Consider the following 27,931-nt stretch of genomic DNA (forward strand, 5'->3'; position numbering starts at 1 on the left):
TTCTTTAGTTTGAGCAGGGTCTGATTTTTTTTCCTTTTTCCTCTTTTGTTTTGTTATCATTTTATGCCAGCAGACAGACACAGGTCTGTATACAGACACACACAGGTCTGTATACAGACACACACTTAAGAACAGAATACTGACAAAGTTTACCACTCGGTTTCAAAATTTAAGAAAAAAAGAGTGAGAGAGAGACAAACACAGAATTAGACAGCAAATTTTGCATTGTTCATTGTAGCACTATTTGGTAATAAAGGAAACACATGTTTGTGCATTTTTGAAGACCCTTCTTATATTTTATTTTGAAAGATGGGCAAGGTCAGATTCCTTCATTTTATTTCCCCAGTTTTGGAAAGGCAATCTTCTGCCATGTTCTGCCCCTTCACAGCCAGAGGAGTATGTATCTCCTTACAGTGCAGGGATCTGCAGGCCTCTGTGGCAGGGAATGGGCAGACAAAACCAATAATCCACTCTTAAAGTGACACTGTCACCCCCATTATTCATTTTTCAATCTTTAAAGATGTGTGTAACCCGCAAATAGCTCTCTGCATACCTTTTCGTATTTTTTTTTTCATGAGGCGGGTTGCTGAGAAATTATAACTTTGCTGAGTGTCTTCTAGCGCCACTGGGCGGGGCTTAGTCCCTGAAGCGCCACATAGCCCCGCCCAGTACATCGCCGTTGACCCCGCCCTCTTTGGCACGTCATATCTCCCGGCCGACGCTCACAGTCTTGAGTACTCCAGGACGTCGGTGACGTGCGCGTCCACATCCCCCTGCGTCTGTCAAGTGATGCGCAGGCGCAGAAGGTGACCACCGGGTCACCCACATCCTGCGGATTATACCAGCCCCTCGCCGTTCCGAACGCCAGCAGCGAGGTGCAGAGATAGTTTGCAGACGCACTGCGGCGTCCACCTTGCACTGCGCATGCGCCGAAAAGAACCTCCGCATCTCCGCGCCTCGCTGCTGGCTGTGAGGAGATTCACAGCCACAGCGAGGGCTCAGGAGCGTTCGGAACGGCGAGGGACTGTGCGGCTGGTATAATCCGCAGGATGTGGGTGACCCGTGCGCATCACTTGACGGACGCAGGGGGATGTGGACGCGCACGTCACCGACGTCATGGAGTACTCAAGACTGTGAGCGTCGACCGGGAGATATGACGTGCCAAAGGGGGCGGGGTCAACGGCGATGTACTGGGCGGGGCTATGTGGCGCTTCAGGGACTAAGCCCCGCCCAGTGGCGCTAGAAGACACTCAGCAAAGTTATAATTTCTCAGCAACCCGCCTCATGAAAAAAAAAATACAAAAAGGTATGCAGAGAGCTATTTGCGGGTTACACACATCTTTAAAGATTGAAAAATGAATAATGGGGGTGACAGTGTCACTTTAAGGAGAAAGATTGCCGCAACCTTTGGCAAGGGTCCAGAAAAGAGTTCCTGGGAGCATGGTGGTGGTGGATCTGTATCCCTTCTTTCCCTGGAGGGGCCAGGCTGTGGGGAAGGAGGCAGAGCTGCTGGAGCAAGGGTTCCACTCCCTTGGGTACCGTGGGCGGACTGCATGAAAGACTGGGTGGTGGATAAGTTACTGGACACATTATCCGCTATCCACGTCAGCATCTGTTCATGCTGTTGCGGTTTCAATAGTGGTATATGCTGAGACCCTGTAAGTTGCGAGAAGAAGCTAGGGAGTGAATGTCTGCAGTGTGCCACTTCTCCCTCCTCAATGGGTGCTGCTGTGTCACCCTGCTTAGAATCACGGCCTCTGCCCACCTCATCGCTTGGAACCCCATGCCCTCGTCCTTGCCCCTTGCCCCTGGGCTTCACCATTTTATGGCTTGAGTAAGAAAGACAGAAATCTGAAAATATACTAGTGGTCCCAATAGTTTTTGAAGGGCTGTGAAATACAGTCTAGTGGTGGCTGCACCAATACACTCTGTGACACTCCCTTTACACTGTGCAAGCCAAGCAGTAGTGAATTTAGATATGCCTTGAGTAAGAAATACAGAAATCAGAAAATATAGTAGAGGGCCCACTAGTTTTTAGGGGGCTGTGAGATACAATCTAGTGGTGGCTGCACCTATACACTCTGTGACACCCCCTTTACACTGTGCAAGCAGTAGTGAACTTAAAAATGCCTTGTGTAAGAAATACAGAAATCAGAAAATATAGTAAAGGGCCCAATAAAATAGTACTGAGCACTTCTTAGGGGTCTGTGTGCAACACCTAATGTCCCCTTTCTGCCAGCAGCCGATCACCACAGTGTGCTGGTTTAATCGCAGTAGCAGCACTGCAACTCCCAGCCAGCAGTCTCTAGTAATAGTATTAATAAAAGCTTTTAAGCCCTGAAAAGGGTTGTTTGTTTGTATTACTAGTATATACCCTGCCTACTGGAACGCTAAATCCTACACTGACACTCTCCCTGACCAGCAGCAGCTCTGTCCCTGATCTCTTCCAGCCTACATGTGAGCCGAGCACGTGTTATATGGCAGGGTCATCTGATCTGGCCAACCAATCGCTGATATCGACATGTATGGGTCCCACGTGATTGCAGGATGTACCAAAGAGTCTCCTGCATGTTTATTGGCTGAGAAATAGTGCCCAAACTTACAGGAAACGGATGATGAGATTTTCTCGAGTATCGCGAGATGCTCGTCCAAGTAACGAGTACCATCGAGTACCCTAATGCTCGAACGAGCATGTTCGCTCATCACTAGTCACTTCTTATACCTGCCCCCTTATCTTTCTTTTCTGCCCACTGCTGGTCATTACTACCTTGAACAGTCAACACAGATCTGTATTTATTGTGCAACTGAATCTGCAACTGAGAGAGAGCAGCCCTGACAGAGTGGACCAATCCCTGACAATAGTAATGAGTGACATCATTATAAAACAGGGGTGGGGAACCTCCGGCCCGCGGGCTGCATCCGGCCCCTGAGACCTCCCGATGCGGCCCGCGGCCCGCAGCCCGCAGCTCCCCTGTGATGCTCGCCGCTCTGCTGGGGAAGAAGCCGGCATACACCGCATCCTCCGGTGTCTGTGACAGCTGGTGGACACCGGAGGATGCTGTCTGTGCCGGCTCCTTCCCCAGCAGAGCGGCGCGTGTCTTTAGTCTCCTGCGGGCCGCGCGCGATGACGTCATTTCATCGCGCGCCGCCTGCAGGAGAAGACCGGCACAGAGGACCTGGGAGAGAAGAGGACCTGGACTGCGTGGGAGCGGAGGTAAGGTGAGTGGGATGTTTATTTTTTTATTTGGGGGTTAACTAGGATCCCAGGGACATGACTGATGGGGGGGGACAACTAGGCTACTAGGGACATGACTGATGGGGGGACAACTAGGCTACCAGGGACATGACTGATGGGGGGGGGGGCAACTAGGCTACCAGGGACATGACTGATGGGGGGGGGACAACTAGGCTACCAGGGACATGACTGATGGGGAGGGACAACTAGGCTACCAGGGACATGACTGATGGGGGGGGACAACTAGGCTACCAGGGACATGACTGATGGGGGGGACAACTAGGCTACCAGGGACATGCCTGATGGGGGGGGGAATAACTAGGCTACCAGAGACATGACTGATGGGGGGGGGGAATAACTAGGCTACCAGGGACATGCCTGATGGGGGGGGGAATAACTAGGCTACCAGAGACATGACTGATGGGGGGGGGGGGGAATAACTAGGCTACCAGGGACATGCCTGATGGGGGGGGGGAATAACTAGGCTACCAGGGACATGACTGATGGGGGGGGGGAATAACTAGGCTACCAGAGACATGACTGATGGGGGGGGGGGGGGGAATAACTAGGCTACCAGGGACATGACTGATTGGGGGGGGGGGGGGAATAACTAGGCTACCAGGGACATGACTGATGGGGGGGGGACAACTAGGCCACCAGGGACATGACTGATGGGGGGGACAACTAGGCTACCAGGGACATGACTGATGGGGGGGACAACTAGGCTACCAGAGACATGACTGATGGGGGGGGGACAACTAGGCTACCAGGGACATGACTGATGGGGGGGACAACTAGGCTACCAGGGACATGACTGATGGGGGGATAACTAGGCCACCAGGGACATGACTGATGGGGGAGACAACTAGGCTACCAGGGACATGCCTGTAGGGGGGGGAATAACTAGGCTACCAGGGACATGACTGATGGGGGGGGAATAACTAGGCTACCAGGGACATGGCTGATGGGGGGGGGGACAACTAGGCTACCAGGGACATGACTGATGGGGGGGACAACTAGGCTACCAGAGACATGACTGATGGGGGGGGAATAACTAGGCTACCAGGGACATGCCTGATGGGGGTTAACTAGACTACAAGGGGCATCACTGGTGGTTAACTACAATAGCAGGGGCACTAGGGGAACAATACTATGCCTTGTCCTGGGTGCTGCAAACCCCCGCTACTAACTGCCGCGCACGGTATGCGGCCCTCGAATGATTTTATTAATGCCCGACCGGCCCTCGACATGGAAAAGGTTCCCCACCCCTGTTATAAAATATAGTACTTTATACCTTCAAACATTTTTTTTTTTAGTTTACACAAAGTGGGCTTGGAATTACTATTGACCAAAGGCAGTATAATAAACATTGGTAGTGATTGGTGCTTTACATGCACTCAGCCACTACCAATCTCTGTTAAGCAGAGGGGTTGGGGGACTATGCAGGGGGAGAGAGAGGGTAGCACAGGGGGAGTTGGCAGCTGAGGGAGTCTGTCAGCTGTATCGGACCAGGGAGGGGGGGGGGGAGATGGGGAGGGCCATGGGAGGTAGAGACTGTTGTGGTGAGCCCGCGGTGTGGTGTTTTATTGGAGGATCGGCCGGTCACTTCCTAGGTGGTTAGGTGTGATTCCACGCCGGAGGTGTTTGGCCGAGATACAGCCTGACCTTGGAGTGTTACTTTGTGACGCCAGTGCTGTTTGGGTACACAGGTGTGATGGCACGCCTGCTTTTAGTTTACAAGGGCGGTTGTACCATTTTCCCCTGTGGTAAGTGTCCTGGCGGGCTGCTACGGGGTCCCTTAGGTTAGTGTGATTACAGATGGCCAGATTGGTGTAGTGACCCTCCTGGACTATCGAAACCGCCACCCACAGAAAGAGGAAGGGTCCCAAGGTTGCGGTGTGTTCTGTGTCGGTGGAAAGCGAAATATCAGAGTCTCTTTAACTTAAATAAGCTTGGGTTTTTACTAGAAGGAGCTTGCTTGCAGGAGTTGCAAGATTATGATGTTTCTCTTGATAAAGAACCAGATAATATACGACAATAGTTCCAGACAAATACTTGACAATACAGCAACCTGATCTGTAGTAGAAATACAGTGTAGGATATAGTCATGCCGCCTGAGTAGTGTGCTGAGTGATACGAAGAAGCAGAGTAGTAGAGGGGAGGATGCCGTTAGAGTCTCAACCTAGGTAGCAATGTGCTCTGCCGGGATGTTGGAGGATGAGGTAGAATACAGTGGTACCTTGGTTTAAGAGTAACTTGGTTTAAGAGGATTTTGGTTTAAGAGCTCAGAGTTTTTCAAAATTGTGACTGGTTTAAGAGCATTGCTTCAGTTTAAGAGCTCCCTGTACTGGGTGGTAGTCATTAATGAATAGACAACTATCATTTGTTTTCTCCCAATATCTCCCCATGTCTGCAGCTCTGATGTAGGGATTACAGATTCTCTTTGAGGCCATGTGCATACTATGTATAACATTGGCTGTTCTGTTACCCGGCTGGATCACAGAACGGCCGGTGTTACTGAAGATCATCCCTGGTCAGTACAGCAGTGATCTTCACTTTTGCTGAATTTGGATGCGGGCACACCTGTGTGCACCCGGATCTGAATTCCCCACTGCACACAATGGAGTGTGCGTCCAGAGCCGCACACACCATTGTGTGAACTGACAGGTTCTACCGCAGAAAACTGTCATATCAGTTTCTCGTGCGGCCGGATGGAATCCCGGCCGGAGCGTTCATTCACAGACAACGTATGGTTTGTATAAATCACGGCCGTTGTTGCAAATTGCAACAACGGCCGTGATTTAAACAAAACATACATTGTGTAAACATAGCCTAACTCTGCACAAGAACATTTATAATCTATTTACAAAGTTACTTAAACAATTTCTATTGTAAAATAGTTTATCGTTTTAAGGGATTTTAGATTATCTTACGCCATCTGATACAGTACTATTATTTGTCACAGGGCCAAGAAGTCCAATACAATAAAAGGCTAACGCTGGCAGCAGATAGTGTTGTATTTCCAGTAATTTCTGGGTTTCCAGTTCAGCTTGCCATCAATGCTTCAGCCTCAACCAGCATCAAGATCAGAGGAAATATGGACTTTAAGCAGCAAAATAATTTTTTCTTAAATGGATATGTTAAGCCAAGGTAAGAAGATTTAGTGTAAGCAAAATGCCTGACTGCATGGAGTGATGTTATACCTATTATGCTTGTTATATAACAGCTGCTTCACTTTGATGCAGACATTGCTTATTATAGTAGATTGGGATATGTTAGACAAATAGCACCCACTATAATAATAAATAGTATATATTTTCTTGCACAGCTCTTCCCTCCAGCTGTCTGCTCATATGGGAATTACTGGAGCAGTGGGAAAAATTGGCCTGAAATGGGTAACTGGCATAAAGACGATGACCAGCTTGGACGGTGGCATTCACATGAAACGCGGGCAGGATCTTAAGGTCTTTCTGAATACACATGAAGAATCTATGGAAATACTAGATTACAGGTGAGGCTTGTCCATGTAAAGTCGTACAGCGTTGTATTAAATAATGGAGCAACATACACAAATTCTTCTGGATTATAGAGAAACTTTGAAGAGCCCTGTCACTTTATAAAACTTCTGACATGTCCTAAAAATAGTTTGATTGTTAGAGCCAGAAGAAGTGCCCGGCTAAGCGCTTCACTCCCTGGTTCACTGTGATCTCTGTCTCTCTGCAGGAGATGGGCTCTATAGACTTACAATAGAGATTGTGTCCCGCAGCGAGACAAAAGAGGCAGTAATCCGGGGAGTGGTGCTTATAGCTGCCTCCATCTAATGAGGGGCTCCAAACACACAGATCTTACCTGATCAAAATTTTTAAGATTTCTCTAGGACATGTCAAATGTTTTAAGGAGCAGCGTTTATTTAAAAGAGACAGTAACCTGCCGGAGTCTAGTAGACAAAACTGAGGCAGAAATGCTGAGGTCATCCAGTGCTCCAGCAGTTCTGCACTATAGTATGTGGGTAGATCTGCAGCAAAATCTCAAAATAAGCCTTGTCTACGAGAAGCCTTTCATTCATGGGGATTTTGAGGATTATTTAGTCTACTAAGAATGATGAAGTAGATTAGTGACACTGAGGCTTGGTGTTAGGTGACATTTGGGTTTGATGATGGACAGCTGTTAGCAGTATTGTCATCCACTGCATTATTTGACAGCAGTTACAACAGTGACATCTACTGGCTGTTTGTATGCACTACTGTTCTGTATATTCTGAACTACTGGCTAATTGTATGCACTACAGTTTATCTGTATGTGTGATGGGGAAAGACATCAATACTTTTTATGCTGGCTACAAGAGACGTGTATAACATCCAGTCCTGGTGAACAGTGACGCACAGCATGGAGTTAATAGTGACTCGTGATAAAGAAGACCAAAGTAGGGGTGTTGAATGGATTATGTTCTAGGGCTAGTCTCCAGCCAAACCTCCAATGGTAAACTATTCATGTCCTTAACTTAGTGTCATGTTGTAATGTTAAATATGATTAGCACTATGAACCAGTCATGGATGTGAATCCAGCCAATCAGGTGTATGTATAAGTTATTTCACACAATTGTATATGCAGTCTATGCAGAATCGATACATGTATTGCTAAAAGCAAAGTGCATCCAAGAAATAGAATAAAACCTTCTTTACAACTCTATAAATACATGTGTTATAATGGGATTGGACCTACAATTTATTCCTTCAGGCAGTTCTATGATGATCTCATTGACCTTAGAAAGGAATACTTTATTTACTGGCTACTTATCCATATGGGCAGTCTTTATAAGATGTGGAATACTTCTATGGGGATATACACATGGACCCTGACTACATCCCCCATTCTCTTAGATGTCATAGTGTGGCCATACATATTACAGCTTTGCCGGACACAGAAGCAGATGTGAATATCTGAATCAATGGGAAGTGTGTGTCTCACAAAGCCAAGGCTGTTTAGCTGCCTGGCCTGATATATGTCATGTGCACCCATCTACTTTGAGTTGATATTTGTTCTTCTTTCCATCAGCTCCCAGTTGTTCCTTATGACAGAAGATGTTCTGGAAAAAATCAAAAGTCCCAGAGGTCAGGTTGAAAGAAATTCCTGCATGAATGAGGAGGGTAAGGTCAAGGAGGGACAATCCACAACTCTATTATAGTTAAAGTCTAATTCTCTTTGATATAAATCGTAAATTCAAATCCCTGGTTACTGTGATACATCTGTCATATATCCTATCCATTCTTTAATATCATTAGGGTTGGAGTCAGAACCTAGCAAAAGCCTGGGAAGCTGCAATAACCCATGAGGGGGGGGGGGGGGTTCTCACACTCTATTGCCCTTTTAGATAGTCCACCAATTGAGCAAATGAGGTCTGTGAGCATTTAGGGTATGTTCACACAGTCAGGTTTTTCATTGCAGTTATTGAAGCAAAAGCCAGTAACAGATAATAGCTATGTCCCCACATTGGGAAAATATCAGAGAAGGCTGTAATATAGATGATGATCATTATTAGCGGCCGTCTATTTAACAATACGGCCTTCTTTGCCCAATATGTTCATGAATGAAAGGGCTGAGATTTTTCCTCTTTTCAAATCCATTTCAGGCTATGTTTTCGTTAATTTCAATTAAAAAACTGAATGTGTGACCACACCAATAGGGAGCCTATTACATGGCTCAGTCATGGTGCAGAGAGGGCAACATGAACAATCACTGGCCATTCACTTTCATTACTGTTGTCTTCACATCCCGTTTACATACCTCCCAACTGTCCCTCTTTTGGAGGGACAGCCCCTACTTTTGGCCCATGTCCCACTGTTCCTCTTTTCCCCTTGCATGTCCCTCTTTTTTTTACCTAGGAATTAGATTGGCATTAATAAACTTTCTATGTTGCTCTAGAAAGTATCTGGTTTCTTACTGTATAATAGACCCAAACTTGCATATTATTCTATCATGTGGTGCAAGTTGGATCCTAAAACTTGTTATATTCAGATGAATCATGTAACATTATGGCCCCTTTTACACATGCAGAATGATTAAGCTCTGTGGCCCATACACATATCTGTAGGTGTTGGAAGGTATGCGTTTACATGCGGCAATACACTGACATACATAGACTTCAGCCTGAGCTGGGAGCATAAGCTGGTGTCAGTTTAACACTTGTGCTTTTATTTTGATAGCATCCAAACTGTTGGGATGGCGGCCATGTTTGGAACTGTCCTACCCTGATGGGGAGACTCTCTTACCGTTCCCCTTTTCTGGACCAGGAAAAGCATTGCTTGTATTAAAAAAGCACGACAAGGGGCTGCAGCAATATCTCCTTGAAGCTTCCTATAACCACGTGTCACAGGTAAAAGGGGTATATGATTTCTTTTCCTGCAGCAATGATCACTGAATTATTAGACTAGATGTGACTGGTACTGTATACAAAGAAAAATCTTTATTTGCTGAATTAGAGATACTCATTTTAATAGGCTTAGGGTCCTATTACACGGAGCGATTTTTAACGATTAACGACTAACAATAAACGATCGCAAACGAGATTGTTTATTGTTAACCTGAAATCGTGCACCATATTACACAGAACGATGGTTGTTAGATACGATCGTTACTATGATCGTTTATTCCTTCTGATCTCAGGAAAACAATGGGCAATGTGCTATTACACTGAGCGATAAGTGATTAAGCGACAGCGAATGATTAGCGAACGATTAGTGAATGATTAATGATAATTTTAGGTTCAGATCTAAATCAACAATCAACGACATACAAACGATTTTTCAATCATTGCCTGCAATTACACAGAACGATTATCTCTTAAATTTGAACGATTTAACGATTTTTCGCACGATAATCGTCCCGTGTAATAGGGCCCTTAGTCTTGATCGGTTTTCAGCAGCCAGTATTCCCTCCACTGGGCTTCTCCCTTCTTGTTCTAGCTGAACAAGACCCACATCGATCACAATGATTGATACCTCTCCAGTTTACCTGCTGCATTGTGACATGGAGAGGAGTGTTAGTTGTTCTTTATTCCTACTGGATGTCACTCAGTTATCGTATTCTTTTTCTTCTATTCATTTTCCAGAAAGATGGTTGGTTGCCGAACGAATCCACCCTGCACCTTTTCTTGGGAACGCCAAAATCTGAGATTAAAAGGGATGTTGGCATTGACCTATATTATAGCATACCACATAGGAAATTCAGGCTAAAACTTTTACATCCAAAAAAGAAAGTTCAGATGGACGGTATGTGACATAGAGCTACAGCCCACATATTTCTTACACTAAACTATGCAATCTATGACTGGCTACATACACCTGCACCATTAATCAGATAGCTACACATTATACATGGAGATATAATTGGGGCTTGTTTCTGAGAACAGTTCCAGGAATATTGGAATACTGTGTCCAGTTCTGGAGACCTCACCTACTAAATTATAATCATAATATGGAAAGGGTCCAAAGACGGGCTACAAAAATGGTTGAGACATAGAACATATCAGGTAAGACAAAGATCTAAATCTGTATAGTCTGGAGGAAAGAAGAGAAAGGGGGAACATAAGCAAGTTCCAAGAGGTAAGTGTTTTTCATACGAAACTGAACACAAGTACAAGCGGGCACAAGATAAGGTTAGTTGGGGGAAAGGGTTAGGTGGACCCTACACTGTATTTAGCCTCTCTATGTCATGTAAAAAGCCTAAGCATTTGCAATTTCAGCCATAGCAACGTGCTTCCATCTAGTGTAAATGGTGTTCTAGGAGAGCTGACCAAATTTGTCTTTTTTTTCTGTGTAAATGTAGTAACCAGTTTCAGATTCAATGTAGTCAGTAACTGAATGTAAACCTGCCTGTGATTAATATATATCTATAAGGAAGGCAATACTAATATGGCAAAATTTATCAAGCTGGTGGGTCTTTTCCCTGCTGATAATCTTCTATATTTCTGTGAAAGCTTTCAGCATATAGAGTCCATATCTGCTGAAGGCCATCAGAGGCCAGATACATAGGCCCCTCTATGAAATTCATTTGTCATCCATAACTCTTAATAAGGCAAATTTTTTTTTTAAAGTTTACATACAGAATAAACTACATAGAATGATGTAATTGCATCTCTGAATGGATGTTCGGACATATAAATTGTTCACATGCAGTGTGTTTGGTAGCCATGACTAAGCATATGCACAATACCTGAAACATGTTGGAGTAAGCGTATGCTATTCTTGTCTGTCCACCATTTTGCTTTTATGGATTACTAAATAACGCAGCATATTCACACTGCCCTCTGAGCCCAGCAGACTAGACTGACTACAATGAACACTAAAGAGGTTCTTCAGGGGAAACTTATTGAAGGTCTTTCCATAGTAAAGGGCATTATTGGCCGATCAATGGGGTGCCAACATCTGGAAGTAAACACAGTGTATGGAGCTGAAAGCCTTTGCGCAGTACATTGTGTAGTGGTGGTGCCAGGTTACTGTAGCGTAGCTCTCATTCACTTCAGTGCAGCTATCCTGTGGAAAGTTTCACGAAAATAACATCAGGAAGGGTTTTAACTACAAGTGTAATTTAGGAATATTTGCACTTTGCAGCATCTGACATTGATTCCTCTTCTTTTTCGTCGCTCACAGGAAGAATTGACTCATCAAGAAATGCTAGGAATGGACATTTAGAATTAATTTTGGATGACAGGGAAATCTATTACATCAAGGTATTTAAAAAACTCTGTAATAAAAATGAAATATACAGCATGCCTTGAGGAAGTGTTTGATGTTTAGTAGCATTTAGTTTTAGTATTTTTTTTTTAGTTATCCATCACTGATGTACTTACATGTTCTCTCCTGTACATCTCCTGTCTCACAATGGGATTCATCTGTCTAGTGATTGATTTATTTTCGTAAAATCACGGTCATTTACGGAAATATACGCTACGTATACGCTCCGACCGGGATCCCTCACGGCGCCGCAAACAACTGACATGTCAGTTTTCTGCATCCGCTATTCATTGAATAGCGGCCGCAGAGACCCACGTCAGTGCACACTATGGAGCGAGCGGATCCAGCCACTCGCTCCATAGTGTGCAGTGGAAAGTTCTGATGCAGGCGCACACGGATGTGCCCAGATCATCCGGGGTGATCTTTTCAGAGACCGACCTTTCCGATATGGTGTGGGAACATAGCCTTACCTGTTTTTACTATTGAAAATCCCATTTGAGGCTCCAGGAATAATGGCGGGAATAGATAAAATGTTTTCACTTGTGTGATGCTTACCTTCGCAACTATGATCAGCTTAGCTGCTTTGACTGAAAAACGTCTAAGCTTTCTGAATACCACTGGTTTAGGCTATATTCCTCCCCACATGCTATAATTGGTTTATGTGCACAGGTACAAGCCCTCCATAACCTCAGCCAGAAGTCAGAGCAAGACTTAGGGGCTATATATGGGAAAAAGAATCAGATCTATGTTTGTAATCTGTGAATAAATGAACTTCATAAACATAGCACAAGGTGGTAATGTATTACTAATAAAGAGGTTGTCAAGCACAACTAACTTGTTCCCTATCCAGGTATCGCACGTGACCCACTGCCCTATTTATTTCTATGGAGCCCCCAGAAAGTACAGCACTCTGCTCTTTCTGGCGGCTCCATAGAAAATGAATAGAGCCGCAGGTCACACTGTGGACAGGGGACAAGTTAGTTTTGCCTGGGCAACTTCTTTAATAAAATATAATTATAATGAATAAATGTGTCCATGTCTTTTGCAGGGAATGACAGATTTGCAGACAGTGGGTGGAGAACAGCGATATTCTGCTTTGGCAGAATTGAAGTTAAGCAAGCATGGCAGCCCCATCATAGTCTCAGGAAACATAACAAAACAACTTGGCAAGAAGATGGCGTTTTCTGCATCAGTGAATAACTTATTTAAGGATACAGCCTTTATTACAGGTTAAAAGTTCTTGGTTTATGACTGGACACAACTTTTGTTTTCATTTTATAATCCTCTTGTTTTTTATTATTATTATTATTATTATTATTATTATTATTATTTTACATAGTAAATTCATGTTAAATACATGAAAACTATAAAGGAACACATACATTTTCTTTAGTTATACCAAATAAATAGATACTCAATATCATGCAGTGTAATACAGCCTTTAGGCTGTGTTCACACAACGTATGAGACCGGCCGTTCCGTGACCCTGGCCACAGAGCACTGATGCGGGCGCATCACCTCGCTCCCGCATCAGAGCTTCCCATAGAACACAGCCGTAGCCGCTCGCTTCACTGTGTGAACTGACAGGGTTTCCTATGGCCGCAATTCATTGAATTGTGGCCGCAGAAAACTGACATGTCAGTTCTTTGCGGCCCTGCACGGGATCCCGGCCAGAGCGTGTACGATGTGTATACACTCTGGCCGGGATCCCATTGAAAATAAGGCTTTTATCCACCCCGCTAAAAGTACGGCTGTTGTTTCCGATGGCAACGACGGCCGTACTTTTACGTAGTGTGAACATAGCCTCAAGAAATGTACTTTACCAATTATGGCAGGTGTGTCTGGGGGATTTTGTAAAAATACAAGTGTTCTAGTTATTTTGTCCATCCCTTGGAGTTACCAGGAAATGAAAGCAGCAGGGGCTGCAGATTTACTGACTGCAAAGAAGTAGACTGCTATGTATTAAAAGTTGGGGAACTTGCAGAATTGTGGAGTGCTGGGGAAAAGAAATGCATTCTGGGAATTGTAGTACTAACGAAATGCTCATTCAGCAATTAGAGAGGACATGATTGTGAAGAGGATTATACCCACATAAAATTAGGTTTTTATGGGATTTCAGAGCTGGGGCAGATAATTAAACAATGTTATACGCTTTTCCTGCATTTTTATTTTGTTACATTGTGTTAATTTATATTCTAAATTATTTATTTCTTAATATTTTTTTTCTATGCAGTTTTAATTGACAAGAAATCTGATGATAAAATGAAGCAATATTCACTAGAGAGTGAAGCTTATGTTCCAGGAGTATTTGGATCATATGGTATTGGACTATTGCAACATCGTGGAGGTGTATGGTCTAATGCCATGAGAGTCAAGTATGGACTTTTAGGTTGGTTGAATATTTTTTTTTGCTGATGCCTGGTTCATGACAGGGGCAGGTCTGCTGAAATCTAGGGCCAGGCCTCATATATTTTACAGACATTTTTTCTAACCAGTCTGAAATAAAAAATAATTTACTTATTATATCAAACAGACCAAGTATGAAAATGAATTTAGACCCCAGACCCAACTCCAAAATTCTTTCACACACCAGGCCAGATTCAAAATGTACTCAGATCCTCGACCACATAACAAGATAAATACAAACTTCAGGCTAGATCTAAAATTCAGAACAGATCAATAAAGGTAGGCCCTAGATCAAACCCCTAAACAATTCAGACCCAACACCAGACCCCATGATAAATTCAGTTCCTGCCCCAGACTCCAATATTAAGGGGGCTGATAGCCCTCTGTAGACCCTGGGATACTTATGTTTCTTACCTCCTTCCTCAACGCAGATCCCTCTCTATTATTTGGCGTAATCTTAGTCCCATTCATAGTTATTCGGCTTAATCTTGGAAGCACTGTTAGGTGCAATGCCCTGCCCCCACAGCGTCATCAGGCCCACCCAATCCCTTTATTATTAATGGAGCTGACAGGCTGGATAATGCTGTGGGGGTGGGCAGTGCTCCGAACAGTGCTCCCAGAAAGATTATGCCGACTAACAGAGCGGGACCGCCGTTGAGGAGGAAGGTAAGACACATACCTTCCTCCTTAGCTTGCCGGGGTGCTATAGGGGGCTATCAGCAGGTTAGATTTAGGTTAGATCTAACCTGATTATAGTTTTCCTTTAATAAAGGGGTTCTCCAATTTAATATATAAAAAAAAAAATCAGAGTATGTAAAATAACAAAATACACTATACTCACCTCAACAGTTCTTCGCTGGTGCTGTAGTCTGCTCCAGCCCCTCTGTTCACTTCCCCTGATGGCGCGCTCCCCCTGCTCTGCTGATCACTTTCCAAACGCACTGAAGCCTCTGTGTTCAGCATGTCACTAGGAGAGACATCAGGGGACGTAAACAGAGGGACCGCAGCGGACAAGAGCAACAGCACAGAACTGGGCGAGGTGAGTACAATTAATAGAGCATATGAACTGAATTTCACCTGATGGATCCATCCCTTTAAGGGACAAAATAATCTAAAAGTAAAGCATGTGGAATATTAGGTGCTTACATCAGGCTTCTCTTTAGGTGCTTAGGGCTAATTTTTCATTCCACAAATGGCTGCTTTAAATGGAATTTTTCATAGATTACATTACTTCATGCTCATATATTCAGCTCATAGTTCGTGGTCCTTGGCACAAGCGCTGCTTTATAACATTCATTTATCGTTTATCTTGTGCTTGGCTTGTTCTATGGAATCATTAGCTGTATTTTATAACCTCAGTCTCTAGCCAGATTCAGCTGTGGTTCAGTGGGATCAGTGCTGTCAAATCAGCTCATGTAACACAATTTTGATTAATTTTCGCCTGGGGTTATAACCCTGGATGACGTTCCAGAGGGCACTTTCCTTGAAATTAAGATACAATTGAATGCAGATCTCATTCATTTACATTTGCTTAAGAGTTTGCTAAAATGACGTGACTGTTGTGCAGTAAAGCTGGTAAGGTGACCTCCCCTCTTTTCCGTATTTCCATTTTATGTAAATAAATAGTAAATCTATTGAATTACTTTAAAACCTTTAATGTTTTACTATAAATTTTCGAGACATTCTTTTCCTTTTTTAGTGGCAAATGCAAAAAAACTATTCCTCATGTTAAATTTTCTTTACATCAAAAGTAATGCAGCTCATTGCTTGCTGAGCTGCTGTCTGAACATTCATAGGAACAGAGATCATATAGTCAATGGGAGACACATAATGATCACCACACGCAGGCACCGCTCTGAATGGGTCATTGCTGCAGAGATTTGGCCAAGTATGTATAAGTGCAGGGTCAGGTACAAGTACAAGTGCAGCTTGGTCAGGTGCAGGACGCCTGTTGCATCCAATGGGTGGAAGCTGTATTGTATAGAGGCAGCGATTAACCAAAACAAAAATACTGTAGATAACAAAAAGTTTGGAATCTAAGGAATTAAATTTTTTTGTGAAATTCAGACACATAAAATAGACATTGGAATAAGGGTTGGATTAAGGTTGGTAAAGATTCCTAGGCAAAAAAAAAAAAATAGTGGGGACCCTTATTATGATGATTGCTTGGGTCACACTATGTAAAAATGATGGCCGTCTTTCATACAGTTCCTTTTTAAACAGTGATTAGCCGAAGATAGCACACAGGTACAGCGCAGGTGCACCAGGAGGCGCCTTACTTCAATTCTCAGTCCATATAAAGCACCTTTAACATAACATAAACTTTTCTCTTTATTTTACTTTTCACTTGATGCAGATTAAACATAGTTATAAAAAGTAAATAAAAAAAATCCCCCATAAGTGCTTAGGCAAACATCCGTAGACAGCAGGTCAGTCTTACACCTCCTGATGTTTGCCTCAGCATTTATGGGGGATTTTGTTTTTACCTTTTTGTAACTGGGTTTAATCTTGTCTGCAGCAAGTGACAAGTAAAGTAAAGTTTTTTATGTGCGTGGTGCTTTACATAGCGATCTTTCATAACAATGGTCAGCATTGTGCAAATAACGAGCATTATTTAATTAAACAACGGACTTTATTTCCGTTTTTTGTGAAAGACGGCCGTCATTCTTACATAGTGTGAACCACCTTGCCTAACAGTGGGATATAAAGAAGTTTGAACATAGCCGGGAGCTGTAACTAATCGCAGTGTCTCTAACAGCCCAGGTTCCATGATCATGTAATCATATGTTGGATTTACCCAAAAGCATTCTGCTTACTCCTGTGTTATCTGCTACCAGAGGGAACTAGGAAAAGGGAAAATAAAAGCTACAGGGAAATACCCTTTTTACCCTCTCTTTAAAGGGGTTATCCAGTGCTACAAAAATATGTCCACTTTCTTTCAGAGACAACGCGACTCTTGTCTCCAGCTCAGGTGAGGTTTGCAATTAAGCTCCATTCACTTCAATGGAACTGAGCAGCAAAACCCGCCCAAACTGGAGACAAGAGTGGGGCTGTCTCTGGAGGAAAGTGGCCATGTTTTTGTAGAGCTGGATAACCCCAGCCATGCACATATGAGAACATACAAGTGAATTATGATAACCTGGGATCAATAGTTACATAGGCTTTGGGGCCTATTACTTTGCAATGCAGTTTTGTTTGGAGATTTTTTGCTGCATTAGGAGGCATGCGCCTCTTAACAAATTTGTCCTATTTTCTTCCTGTGCACTTCAGTGTAAGACACATCTATGAACTATGGGTCTAGTAAATTCCCTACTCAGTGTTATTCCTCACTTTATTATATATCTTTTTAAATTCATGTGACTAAATATTATATTATTTTTTTAACAATATATTAAAATAATATCATTAATATTATTTCTAACAGGTGATGCTAAATTTCTCCGCCATGAATGCGATACAGGCCAAAAAATAAAAATTGACACAGATTCTGAGGAACAGTACAGAGTTGACGTTGAGCATGAATTTCACTGTACACAAATACAGACTTTTAACCACAAGGTAAAAAAAAAAGTTTTTAGTGTTATTATTATTATATTATTCAGTGCTACACCTAAAGCATACCTATTGGGGAACATTTATCAAACATGGTGTAAAGTGAAACTGGCTCAGTTGCCCCTAGCAACCAATCAGATTCCACCTTTCATTTTCCAAAGAGTCTGTTAGGAATGAAAAGTGGAATCTGATTGGTTGCTAGCGGCAACTGAACCAGTTTCACTTTACACCATGTTTGATAAATCTCCCCCATTGTGTCTTAATTTTTTTTTAAAAAAACGGCATGGTTTTATTACACTAAGGGTCCTCTTACACAGCTTGACATGAGACCATGCAAGAACGAGAACCGATAAGGGAGATCGCACTTGTTTGCAGTGCCTTTCCATGGCACAATTAATCGAGGGACGGGCCATGGAACCTGACAGCACAGATATGCATATATCCATGCTCTCAAGCAGTTCATACATACCTTCTGCACTGCTGTGTCATCCGGCATCCCGCTCTCTGCCTCCCCCGTCCTGCTCTCTGGCTGCTGCTGTGTCTTCAGGCCGCCGCCTCCTCCCGGTTGTCAGTCATTCTGGAGGAGACGGTGACCTGAAGATATGATGGAGGCTTGAGAGCAGAATGGGAGAGCCAGACAATGGGATGCTGGATCACACAGCAGTAAAGAAGGTAAATATGCACTGCTTGTGTGATCTGCAGTGTGCATTGATCATGCAAATCTGTGCTGTAACTTTCCCTTTACTATCAGCAGCACATCTACTGTTTACACATGCCGATGCGCAGCCGATAACAATACATTTTAAAGCCCTCTCAAAAGATGTAATCAGACGAGGATCAGGCATTTTCCGGCTCATTAGTTCATCGCTGTCACTTTTACATGGCCAATTATTGGCCAAAGGAGCATTTCTAGCAACTAGGAATAATCAGCCCTTGTAAAAGGCCCTTAAAGGGCGATTCACACGTCCACAATATACAGTCCATGCAGGGAATGTATACTGTGGACCAGACTTCAGAACTTCCAATATCATGATTCATTATGATGGTGGGAGCTCTGAAACAGTTTAAATATCCACACTCCTGTACTGACACGTTGTGGATACAGTGGTCTTCTCTAATAATGAATTAATCTCTGCTATATAGAAGGAGCATGCATACTTTTACCGACTATAAATATTACTGTACTTAATTGGAATTGTTCTCTTTAGCTGGTCAATCACAAATGTGATGTGTGTGTTATAGGTACACTTACATCATGAAGAGTATGCACCTCACATACATTCATACCTGGAGGTGAGCTATGGGAAACACTGGGATGAAATGAACAACAAAAAGAAACTGTTTATCAGTCAGACGTTCAAGAACAACTCAAATCCTTCCTCATCCAGCTACTTTATGGAGGTAAATGACATTTTTACAATGGCTAAGGCTATGTTCCCACAATGTAGAAAATAAGGGCAAATAACGTCCGTTGTTGCAAAACTAGCAACACAGTAACAGTACCAAAAAATTCTCTTTTTTTTAAGTTCACCCTACAAGTTGCAGAAAAACAAGTGAATTACAGGACACAACTTTTACACACCCATTCAGCTCTGGAGAGCAACACCAATTTCAAAGTGCAGTACAATGACCGAATGCCATTCGTTGCTGGACTACAGTGGAAGGATACCTCTAAGAATGACCTTTACAAATGGGAAGGTAGAGTGGAAAGAGGATTTCTATCCATATTTTAAGACAATGCGATTGTCTTACTGCTATATGACACTTAAGAATTCTAGTTTCTGTGATATCAGCAGAGACACCCTAAGGCTATGTTCACATGTTCCATTTTTTTGGCAGACTGTACGTTATGGCCACAATTTTTAGTCTGCAATCTGTAAAAATGCATCTGTAATACATCCAAATCGTCCATACTTTCTGTGGACCCATAATAGTGCGAAGTAAAAAAAAGGTAAAATTGTCAAATACATTTAATTGGCTAGAATCAGGGCTGTAGAGTCGGAGTTGGACCTAGTTTTGGCTGGAGTCGGAGTCGGAGTTGAAGTCGAAAAAATTTACTGACTCCAGCTTTTTAAAAAATCCACTGCACACACAGGAGAAGCTGCTTTATATGTTTCCTTATTCCCTCAGAAGTCGCCCCAGGATCATGTAGGAGATTAGGGAGAAGCTGCTGAGCCAGTGTGATAAATAACCCCTCTGGTATATGACTGGCCATTTATGAAGGAGCAGGAGTCAGAGTCGGCCCTGATTAAATTCCAGGAGTCAGAGTTGGAGCTGCGGCTTACCGACTCCACAGCCCTGGCTAGAATTACGGATGCCTATTTTTTGCGGATGTTAATGTGACACTGTCACCCCCTTTTGCATTATGACTTCTCTACACAGGTGTAAAGGGTAAATTTAGCAGTTTTCATACCTTATTTTATACTATATGTCATGTTGCTTGTTCCAGTAAAAGTAATATTTTATCATCTGCGGATTGTGCTATCTGGGTGGGGCTTCATGGGCAAAGCGCCATCCAGACACCCCTCGCCCACAACCCCACCGTTGGCCTCGCCCCTGTGACGTCATCAGTGCATAGGCCCCACCCCTTAACAGCCATTGGAAGAGGCCAGCCTAAAGGTCTAGGCCCCACCCCCTCTAGGTCAGATCATACCAATGGCCGCTGAGGGGGCATGGCCTGTGCAACGATGACAGGGGCGGGGCCAACATTGGTGTTGTAGGTGGCGCTTCAGCCGTTAAGTCCCGCCCAGATAGCACAATCCGCAGATGATAAAAGATGACTTTTACTTGAACAAGCACCATGACATATGATATAAAATAAGTTATGAAAATGGCAAAATTTACCCTTTACACCTGTGTAAAGAAGTCATAATGCAAAAAGGGGGTAACAGTGTCACTTTAAGGACAAATTACAGACAATCCTATAGATTCTATTGGTGTGTCCGTGTCTTAATTATGGTCCATACTGGGGCATGTCAGAATTTTTTGTGGCACGGATAACAGAAAGATAAGATTTCGGATGTGTGAATAGGGCCGTAGAAACCTATAGGACCATATTTTGTTAATCTGTAATTACGGACGAAAAATATGCATGGGTAAATGAGGGCTAAGAGATTTTAAGTAAAATCTACAGCAGAAATCTGCAGGTAAGGCTCAGCTGATACAGTACATGTGTGTTTTCAGATATATTGACTTTAAGGGGTTGTTAACCCTCCCAAAAATTTCTTTTAAATCAACTGGTGCCAGAAAGTGCCAGAGATTTGTAATTTACTTCTAATAAAAAATCTCAAGTCTTCCAATACTTATCAGCTGCTGAATGTCCTGCAGGAAGTGGCGTATTCTTTCCAGTCTGACACATTGCTCTCTGCTTCCAGCAACTGTCCAGAGCAGTAGCAAATCTCCATAGAAAACCTCTCCTGCTCTGGACAGTTCCTGACATGGACAGAGGTGGTAGCAGAGAGCATTGTGTCAGTCTAAAAAGAATACACCACTTCCTGCAGGACATACAGCAGCTGTAAAACTGGAGTTTTTTTAATAGAAGTAAATTACAAATCTCTGGCACCAGTTAATTTGAAAGAAAAAAAAATTTTGGTGAGCAACCCCTTTAAGTTTAATGGAATATATATATATATATATATATATATATATATATATATATATATGTACACATGTATAACTTAGCAGAGTATATGCAAATAATGAACATGATGCAGATTATAAAGTGAATGGCCAACCATGTAATACATAGTGTGGCCAGGTCTACCGGAGAAGAAGATGTTATTTCTTAGCAAGTATTTGCTCTGCTTTAAAGAGTCAGCACCCAAACAGGACACCACCCAATATGATGATGTTCATGTGCCCTAGGGACAATGCCTTCAGTTATTAACAAAATGATAAGCTATACATCTGTTTATGTAACAACTAGCTAAAAGACTACTGTTCTCACCTAACGCTACATTTTTTGTATCGCTTTAGGGGCATTCACTATGGACACGCCTTGGTTGTATCTCTACTCAGCACTCAAGCTTCATCAGCCTCAGCGACATTCTTACCAGACCGTAATTGAATTGTCTGCTGGGAAAGCTCTGTCTGTCAAGAACCTAGTGCTGGATATGTTCTACAAAGACTCAGGAAGTGAGAAAGAGGGGAGAATTCATATACACACACCTACGGTTACTTACCTAAGAGTCAGTCTACCTTTAAGATTGTCTTATTTCCAAATTATCATTCAATGTTCTTGTTTTACTCTTGAAGTTATATGTTAACAAAGTTCCTTCTGTTACAATCAAGACTGTGAAGTTATTTGTAGTATATATTAATGACCTACGAGGTGAAAGTAAATACCCTTGTTATATATTGCAAAAAAAATACATGGGCCTGTAATGCTGCAAGAAGAGGCAATAGCGGTGGGCCAGATCTACATAGGGTTGGACTGGCCTTTCCTAGTACCATAATCCTATAATGAGCCTCTAAGATCCAGAATCCAGAAGAAGAGAAGCCTATCTGAAGCTGATTCGGAGCCCCTAGATTTTTGCTTAGAGCAATCTTATAGGTTAACTCGTCTTTGTCCCTATTGAGAACAGAATAATTTAGGAAGCAAATAAAAATGGCTGTGTTTGTGTTCTGTGTATTCCAGCTCTTATCCTACTGGTGGTCCCGACGTACGCTAGTATGCCAAAAAAATAACTATTTTAATGTTTATTCACTGAAATGGACTATTCTTTACACTTAATCAGTGGCATAGCTACCATAGAGGCAGGGTAGGCAGTTGCTATGGGGCCCGTGCAGTAGCAGGAGGGGGGCCCTGTGCAGAGGTCAGGGGTTATCAGTGCACCAGCAGTAAAGCAAAAGCAGATATATATATATATATATATATATATATATATATATATATACGGTGCTTTGTGTTGTGCGTAGGGGATGGGGGCCCCTTTAAATTTTTTGTTATGGGGCCCCGTGAATTTTAACTCCGCCCCTGCACTCAATACTATATTTATATACTATAACTGCTGTAGAAACATAAGGGGGAATGCTCAGTTGCCTCTAGCATCCAATCAGATTCCACTTTTCATTCCTCACAGACTCTTTGGAAAATGAAAGGTGGAATCTGATTGGTTGCTAGGGGCAACTGAGCCAGTTTCACTTTACAACATGTTTGATAAATCTCCCCCATATACTATAAATACTATAGAAACAATGGGGGATATTTACTAACAAATCTAAAAACACGATTTTGTCAAAGATGTTTTGGCATAATTTCCAATCTAATGTGTTTAGTCAAATTTATGTAAATTGTCTAATAGCATAGTAAATGTGTCCTAAAAATAATGGTCTTTTAATTAGTCTAATAAATTCACCTGGTTCGGAGCAGACGTAGCGATGCGCCAATATATGCGACTTTTTTAAAAATTGCGCAGTTAATAAATTTAGCTTGCAAAATGTCAGCCAATTAAGTATTATAGAAACATATACTATAAATACTATGGGGGACATTTATCAAACTAATTGCGCCTGTTTTTAGTCTAATATATCTAGTTTGCGCTCAAAATAAATCTAATATGAATTTATGAAGCTTTTTTAGACAAGACTATCCAAATTAGATGCGACTTTTCTAAATTAGATTTTTTGTTGTTAATTAGATCGAAAGTGCCCCAGAATTCTTTTTTTAGCTAAATTTATTAACTACGCAATTTTTTAAAAAGTCACATATATTGGCGCATCGCTACGTCTGCTCCGAACCAGGTTAATTTATTAGACTAATTAAAAGACCATTATTTTAAAGACACATTTACTATGCTATTAGACAATTTACATAAATTTGACTAAACACATTAGATTGGAAATTATGCCAAAACATCTTTGACAAAATCGTGTTTTTAGATTTGTTAGTAAATATCCCCCTATGTTTATATACAATAAATACTATAGAAATATTTATTTATATACTGTAAATACTATAGAAACATTATTGTGTCATGATCCTTTTGATATTTTTTACTATTGTTTACTCAGTTATGGTATATTATAATAAGATTCCTGTCCTTTATCTATTTCTTAGGCTTCCTCCGTAAATTTTGTTGGGGGAAATTCCTTCAGAAGTTATAGTGAAATGGTGTCGCTGTGGAATCATCTGATTAAGAATGAGATCCACCTAGAAAACAGTGAGAAAACAAAGATTATTTCATTCAAGATCAAGGGATCAAAGCAAGAGTTTAATGTGACGGTGGATTATTGGATCACAGATCTGGTACGTTGTATACCTTGTGCAAATTTCCATGACACATATATAGTGTGCAATGAGTGAATTCACAGTAATAGCTCGGCAGTCGGCTTATCAGCCTGCAGCCTTTGAAGTCTGCTGCTTCGCTCTGGGTGTGCCTGAAAAAGATGGTTCCAGTCCTTAGAAACTTCTCCCAGTTTCTTTGGACTGGATCCAGCTTTTCCAGGCACAGGACATGAGACTACTGCAGTCCAGGCTTCAAATGGGTGTTGCAGATTGTGTATAGGTACAGAATGCTCTTTCTGATACTCACATTGAAACATATGAAAACAGTCTCTCTTTACCTTCTCGTTTTATTTTCCAAACCCAGTATTATAGAAATGACTATTTCCCTTTTTAACTTTTCTTTATATTGTAGCCAAAGAAATCAAATTTTCTTATTAAATCAGTGTGGGCCGGCCAGCGGAACCCCCCTTTAGTTCTACAGTTGAATGGACAAATAGAAGATGTGAAAAAAGAAGTTCTGTTCTATCAAAAACGTGGACTCATACATTTTAGGTATTTTCTTATATTTTTTATCTCTCATCTCATTTGTATGTGCAATATACAACATAGTATGAACTAATAGAGTATTATACATATCCATACACAAGTATTGAAGAATGATCATTTCCCACTGTGAAATGCATTGGTTGGAGTCCAGGTTGGGTATATTAAAGGAGAGCACCAGCCTTAGTTAGTTCATGCCTTTGGGGGAGGGGGGTTAGTTGCACACCCCCAAAGTGACAAAACTGGAGATGTGCGAGATAGCAGAACAGTATTTTCACCCTTAGGCCATGTTCACACACAGAACGGCCAGTGTTACTGAAGATCATCCCGGGCGGTACTGCAGTACCAGCCAGATGATCTTCATTTCTGTTTAATTCGGACGCGAGAGCCGCACTCTTTTTTGTGTCAACTGACATGTCTGTGCGGCCGCTATTCAATGAATAGCGGCCGCACAAAACTGAGATGACAGTTTTTCGTGCAGCCGGTTGGAATTCTGGCCGGAGCATATACTATGTGTATACACTGCAGCCGGGATTCTATTCATTTAAATACTACTAATGTTTTACATAAATCCCGTCCGTCATTGCAAATTGCAACAACGGCCATGATTTGTGCAAAAACATATATTGTGTGAACATGGCCTTACACAGTATTGTTAAACACATATTTATTATAGGGATGTCATCAAGTATTATATTTTTCAGTCTACAGAGTAGATGAGAATTGATTTGCAGTTAACTACAAGAAGCCTCTCTGGCTAATATAGCAAGACATATTTCTCTGATGATTTCTATTCCTCCTAGCATGCTCAGTCTTTAGCCCTATATTTACTGCTCTGAACTTTTACACTCCGATTAACTTCTGTTTTTTTTGCTCACTGTGATGATTTGTGGCTAGATATCCTTTCCCATAAACACAGGCAGTGATAAAGGGGTATTCCAGTTTCTGCAAATGGAGAAGCTTTGTCTTTAGTGTATTTCCTCCACTGTATGACAACCCCATCTGGAATGATAAAGCAAAGATTAGTATGATTAGTATTATAGGATATGCCATAGATGTCTGATATGTAAAGGTCTAAGTCCTAGGACCTGCACCCATCCCAGAACGAGGGCCCCACCAACTCCTAAAAGTGGTCAGGAGGCTGAAAACAAGCAAACTCTTTTTATGCACTTTACATAATTCCCATAGAAATTAATGGGAGTTGCTTAAACAACATAGCTTATGGCTCTACGCTGTTTATGGCATCCTTATTAAAGGGTTTTCTGGTGCTTATAAATGGAATTCATATGCTGCAGGGGGCATGCAAAATATTTAAGAAAAACCTATACTTACCTAGTCCTGCTCCTACCTTCTCCCGCATTCAGCTATCTCTGGTCCTCTGATCTTTTTTTCCAGTTTAAAATGTGAATGCCTAAAGCAGGAAATGCCACTTCAGCCAATGAATGGCTGAGATGGGATTCTGCTGCGGCCAGTATTTGAGTATGAAGGTCCTAATATGAAGGTCCTAGACTGAGCTCTTGTCCTGTTAGCAGACAGGCGATCAGGGACCAGTGGAAGAGGGACAGAAGTGTTAAGGGACAAGCATGACACCAGGGCTACATTTTTAACATTATTGGGAGATATGCCAACTTTGTAAAGCCTTCAGCTCTGATGTTCTTGTCTTCTTGACCACCTATGGTGGCAGTAACCGGGCCAGTGGGGTCTTGGGCCTTAGATCTTGAAACAGGTGAATGGGTCCCAGAGGTGGGACTCTCATCTATCAGACATCTAAATCTATCTTCATATTATATCTTCAACCTAACGTAGGGATGTTTACAGGAAACAGCTTGAACTGCTCCTATTCATTTTGCTAACCTGGTCTACAAGTAAGAGCCCTTAGTATTGGAACCCTTTTGTCAACTTTTTGTCAGCAAGTGACAGATCGGAGGAGGGAACAGAAGGTTTCGCATCTGATCTTATGTTTCTGTCAGATAAAAAAATCGGACAATTAGGGGTTGATTTGCAAATGTTCTACCTGATATTCAGTTTATTGCGGAAGCATGCACTTTTAGAGTACTGAACTTTAACCCTTTTTGGAAAACCTCTTACTAAAGTGAAAACCAGGACATCAATCACCTTCCAAAACAAGTCATGAAGAACATCTATTTCAGCATCTAGAATATTCTGCCTTTGTAGCAAGTTTTCTGGCAAACAGTAAGGTGACTCTGAACAGCCATTATTCTGTAATCTTGTTCTCTCATGCGCTAAGCTCACATTTCTATGTTATGGGTCTATTCACACGTACAGGATCTGCATCAGATTTGATGTCACTGATTTTATACAGTGTTCCATCATTTAGTAACACTGATATCTGCAGCACAAAACCCTTTAATCAGTTTACTAATCTATATTATAAAATCCGGAAATCTTGCAGTTTTAATCTTGGCCTAATAGTAAGCTAAGACTTCTTGTTCTATACAGATCCCTTTCCGGCAATGTCCTCCTTATCATCACATACAGGAGTACAGTAAAAGTTGACACCAGTCAGGGCTGCCCTAGGCACTAAACCTGAAGACACCCCATCTTGGGGAACGTGGGGGAGTCTGGTTTCGGCCACATACATTTTTATACACGTAGAAACAATGCCTGAATCACGTTGTTCATGGTTTTTAACTGCTTGAAACAAACAAATTTACACATTGAATAGATGATTAGAGCCGTCTGCATATTGTCTGATGGAATTCTCACCACAGGATTGGTGGATTGGTAGGCAATAGCTCCAGACGTCACAGTTCACACAGCCTTACCAGACCTGAACAATACTGCCATACTGTGACTGGATAACACCTCCTTACCAGACCTGAACAATACCACCATACTGTGATTGGATAACACTGCCATACCAGACCTGAACAATACTGCCATACTGTGACTGGATAACACCGCCATTCCAGACCTGAACAATACCACCATACTGTGACTGGATAACACCGCCATACCAGACCTGAACAATACTGCCATACTGTGACTGGATAACACCGCCATACCAGACCTGAACAATACCACCATACCCCTAATAACCCCCCCCCCCCCCCCGCCCCACCACCACCCTCAAAAAAAAAAAAGTAAGATTTACTGACAAGTCTGAACAGGAGGTGAGAGACCAAAAATAAAATAAAAAGTTGTTTCCTTCCCCCTGCTCCAAGGTGCTGCCCTCCTGCAAGGTGCTGCCCGAGGCACCAGAACACGAGTCCCTCC

The 27,931-nt window shown here is 42.3% G+C and overlaps 1 protein-coding gene and 1 long non-coding RNA gene across 3 annotated transcripts in view; one reads left to right on the forward strand and one right to left on the reverse strand.

Annotated features, from left to right (window-relative positions):
- LOC138801178 (uncharacterized) overlaps positions 1 to 27,931 on the forward strand; it is a 206,013-nt gene that overhangs the window by 64,606 nt on the left and 113,476 nt on the right. For both annotated transcript variants that reach the window (XM_069983727.1, XM_069983728.1), the window contains exons 18-31: positions 6,201 to 6,385; positions 6,564 to 6,746; positions 8,291 to 8,382; positions 9,439 to 9,608; positions 10,344 to 10,503; positions 11,884 to 11,963; positions 13,016 to 13,196; positions 14,201 to 14,356; positions 17,798 to 17,931; positions 19,168 to 19,326; positions 19,452 to 19,623; positions 21,901 to 22,112; positions 23,984 to 24,172; positions 24,564 to 24,703. In XM_069983727.1, coding sequence (XP_069839828.1) covers positions 6,201 to 6,385; positions 6,564 to 6,746; positions 8,291 to 8,382; positions 9,439 to 9,608; positions 10,344 to 10,503; positions 11,884 to 11,963; positions 13,016 to 13,196; positions 14,201 to 14,356; positions 17,798 to 17,931; positions 19,168 to 19,326; positions 19,452 to 19,623; positions 21,901 to 22,112; positions 23,984 to 24,172; positions 24,564 to 24,703 — 2,213 coding nt within the window. The remainder of the gene's footprint in view (positions 1 to 6,200; positions 6,386 to 6,563; positions 6,747 to 8,290; positions 8,383 to 9,438; positions 9,609 to 10,343; positions 10,504 to 11,883; positions 11,964 to 13,015; positions 13,197 to 14,200; positions 14,357 to 17,797; positions 17,932 to 19,167; positions 19,327 to 19,451; positions 19,624 to 21,900; positions 22,113 to 23,983; positions 24,173 to 24,563; positions 24,704 to 27,931) is intronic.
- LOC138801180 (uncharacterized) lies at positions 23,940 to 27,908 on the reverse strand. Its single transcript, XR_011364576.1, has 3 exons — positions 27,814 to 27,908; positions 25,573 to 25,696; positions 23,940 to 24,076 (listed from the first exon to the last, which is right to left on the reverse strand). It is a non-coding gene; the product is annotated as an uncharacterized lncRNA (long non-coding RNA).

This window comes from Dendropsophus ebraccatus, chromosome 9 (genome assembly GCF_027789765.1).
Source record: "Dendropsophus ebraccatus isolate aDenEbr1 chromosome 9, aDenEbr1.pat, whole genome shotgun sequence".
In the NCBI taxonomy this organism is placed as follows: Eukaryota; Metazoa; Chordata; class Amphibia; order Anura; family Hylidae; genus Dendropsophus; species Dendropsophus ebraccatus.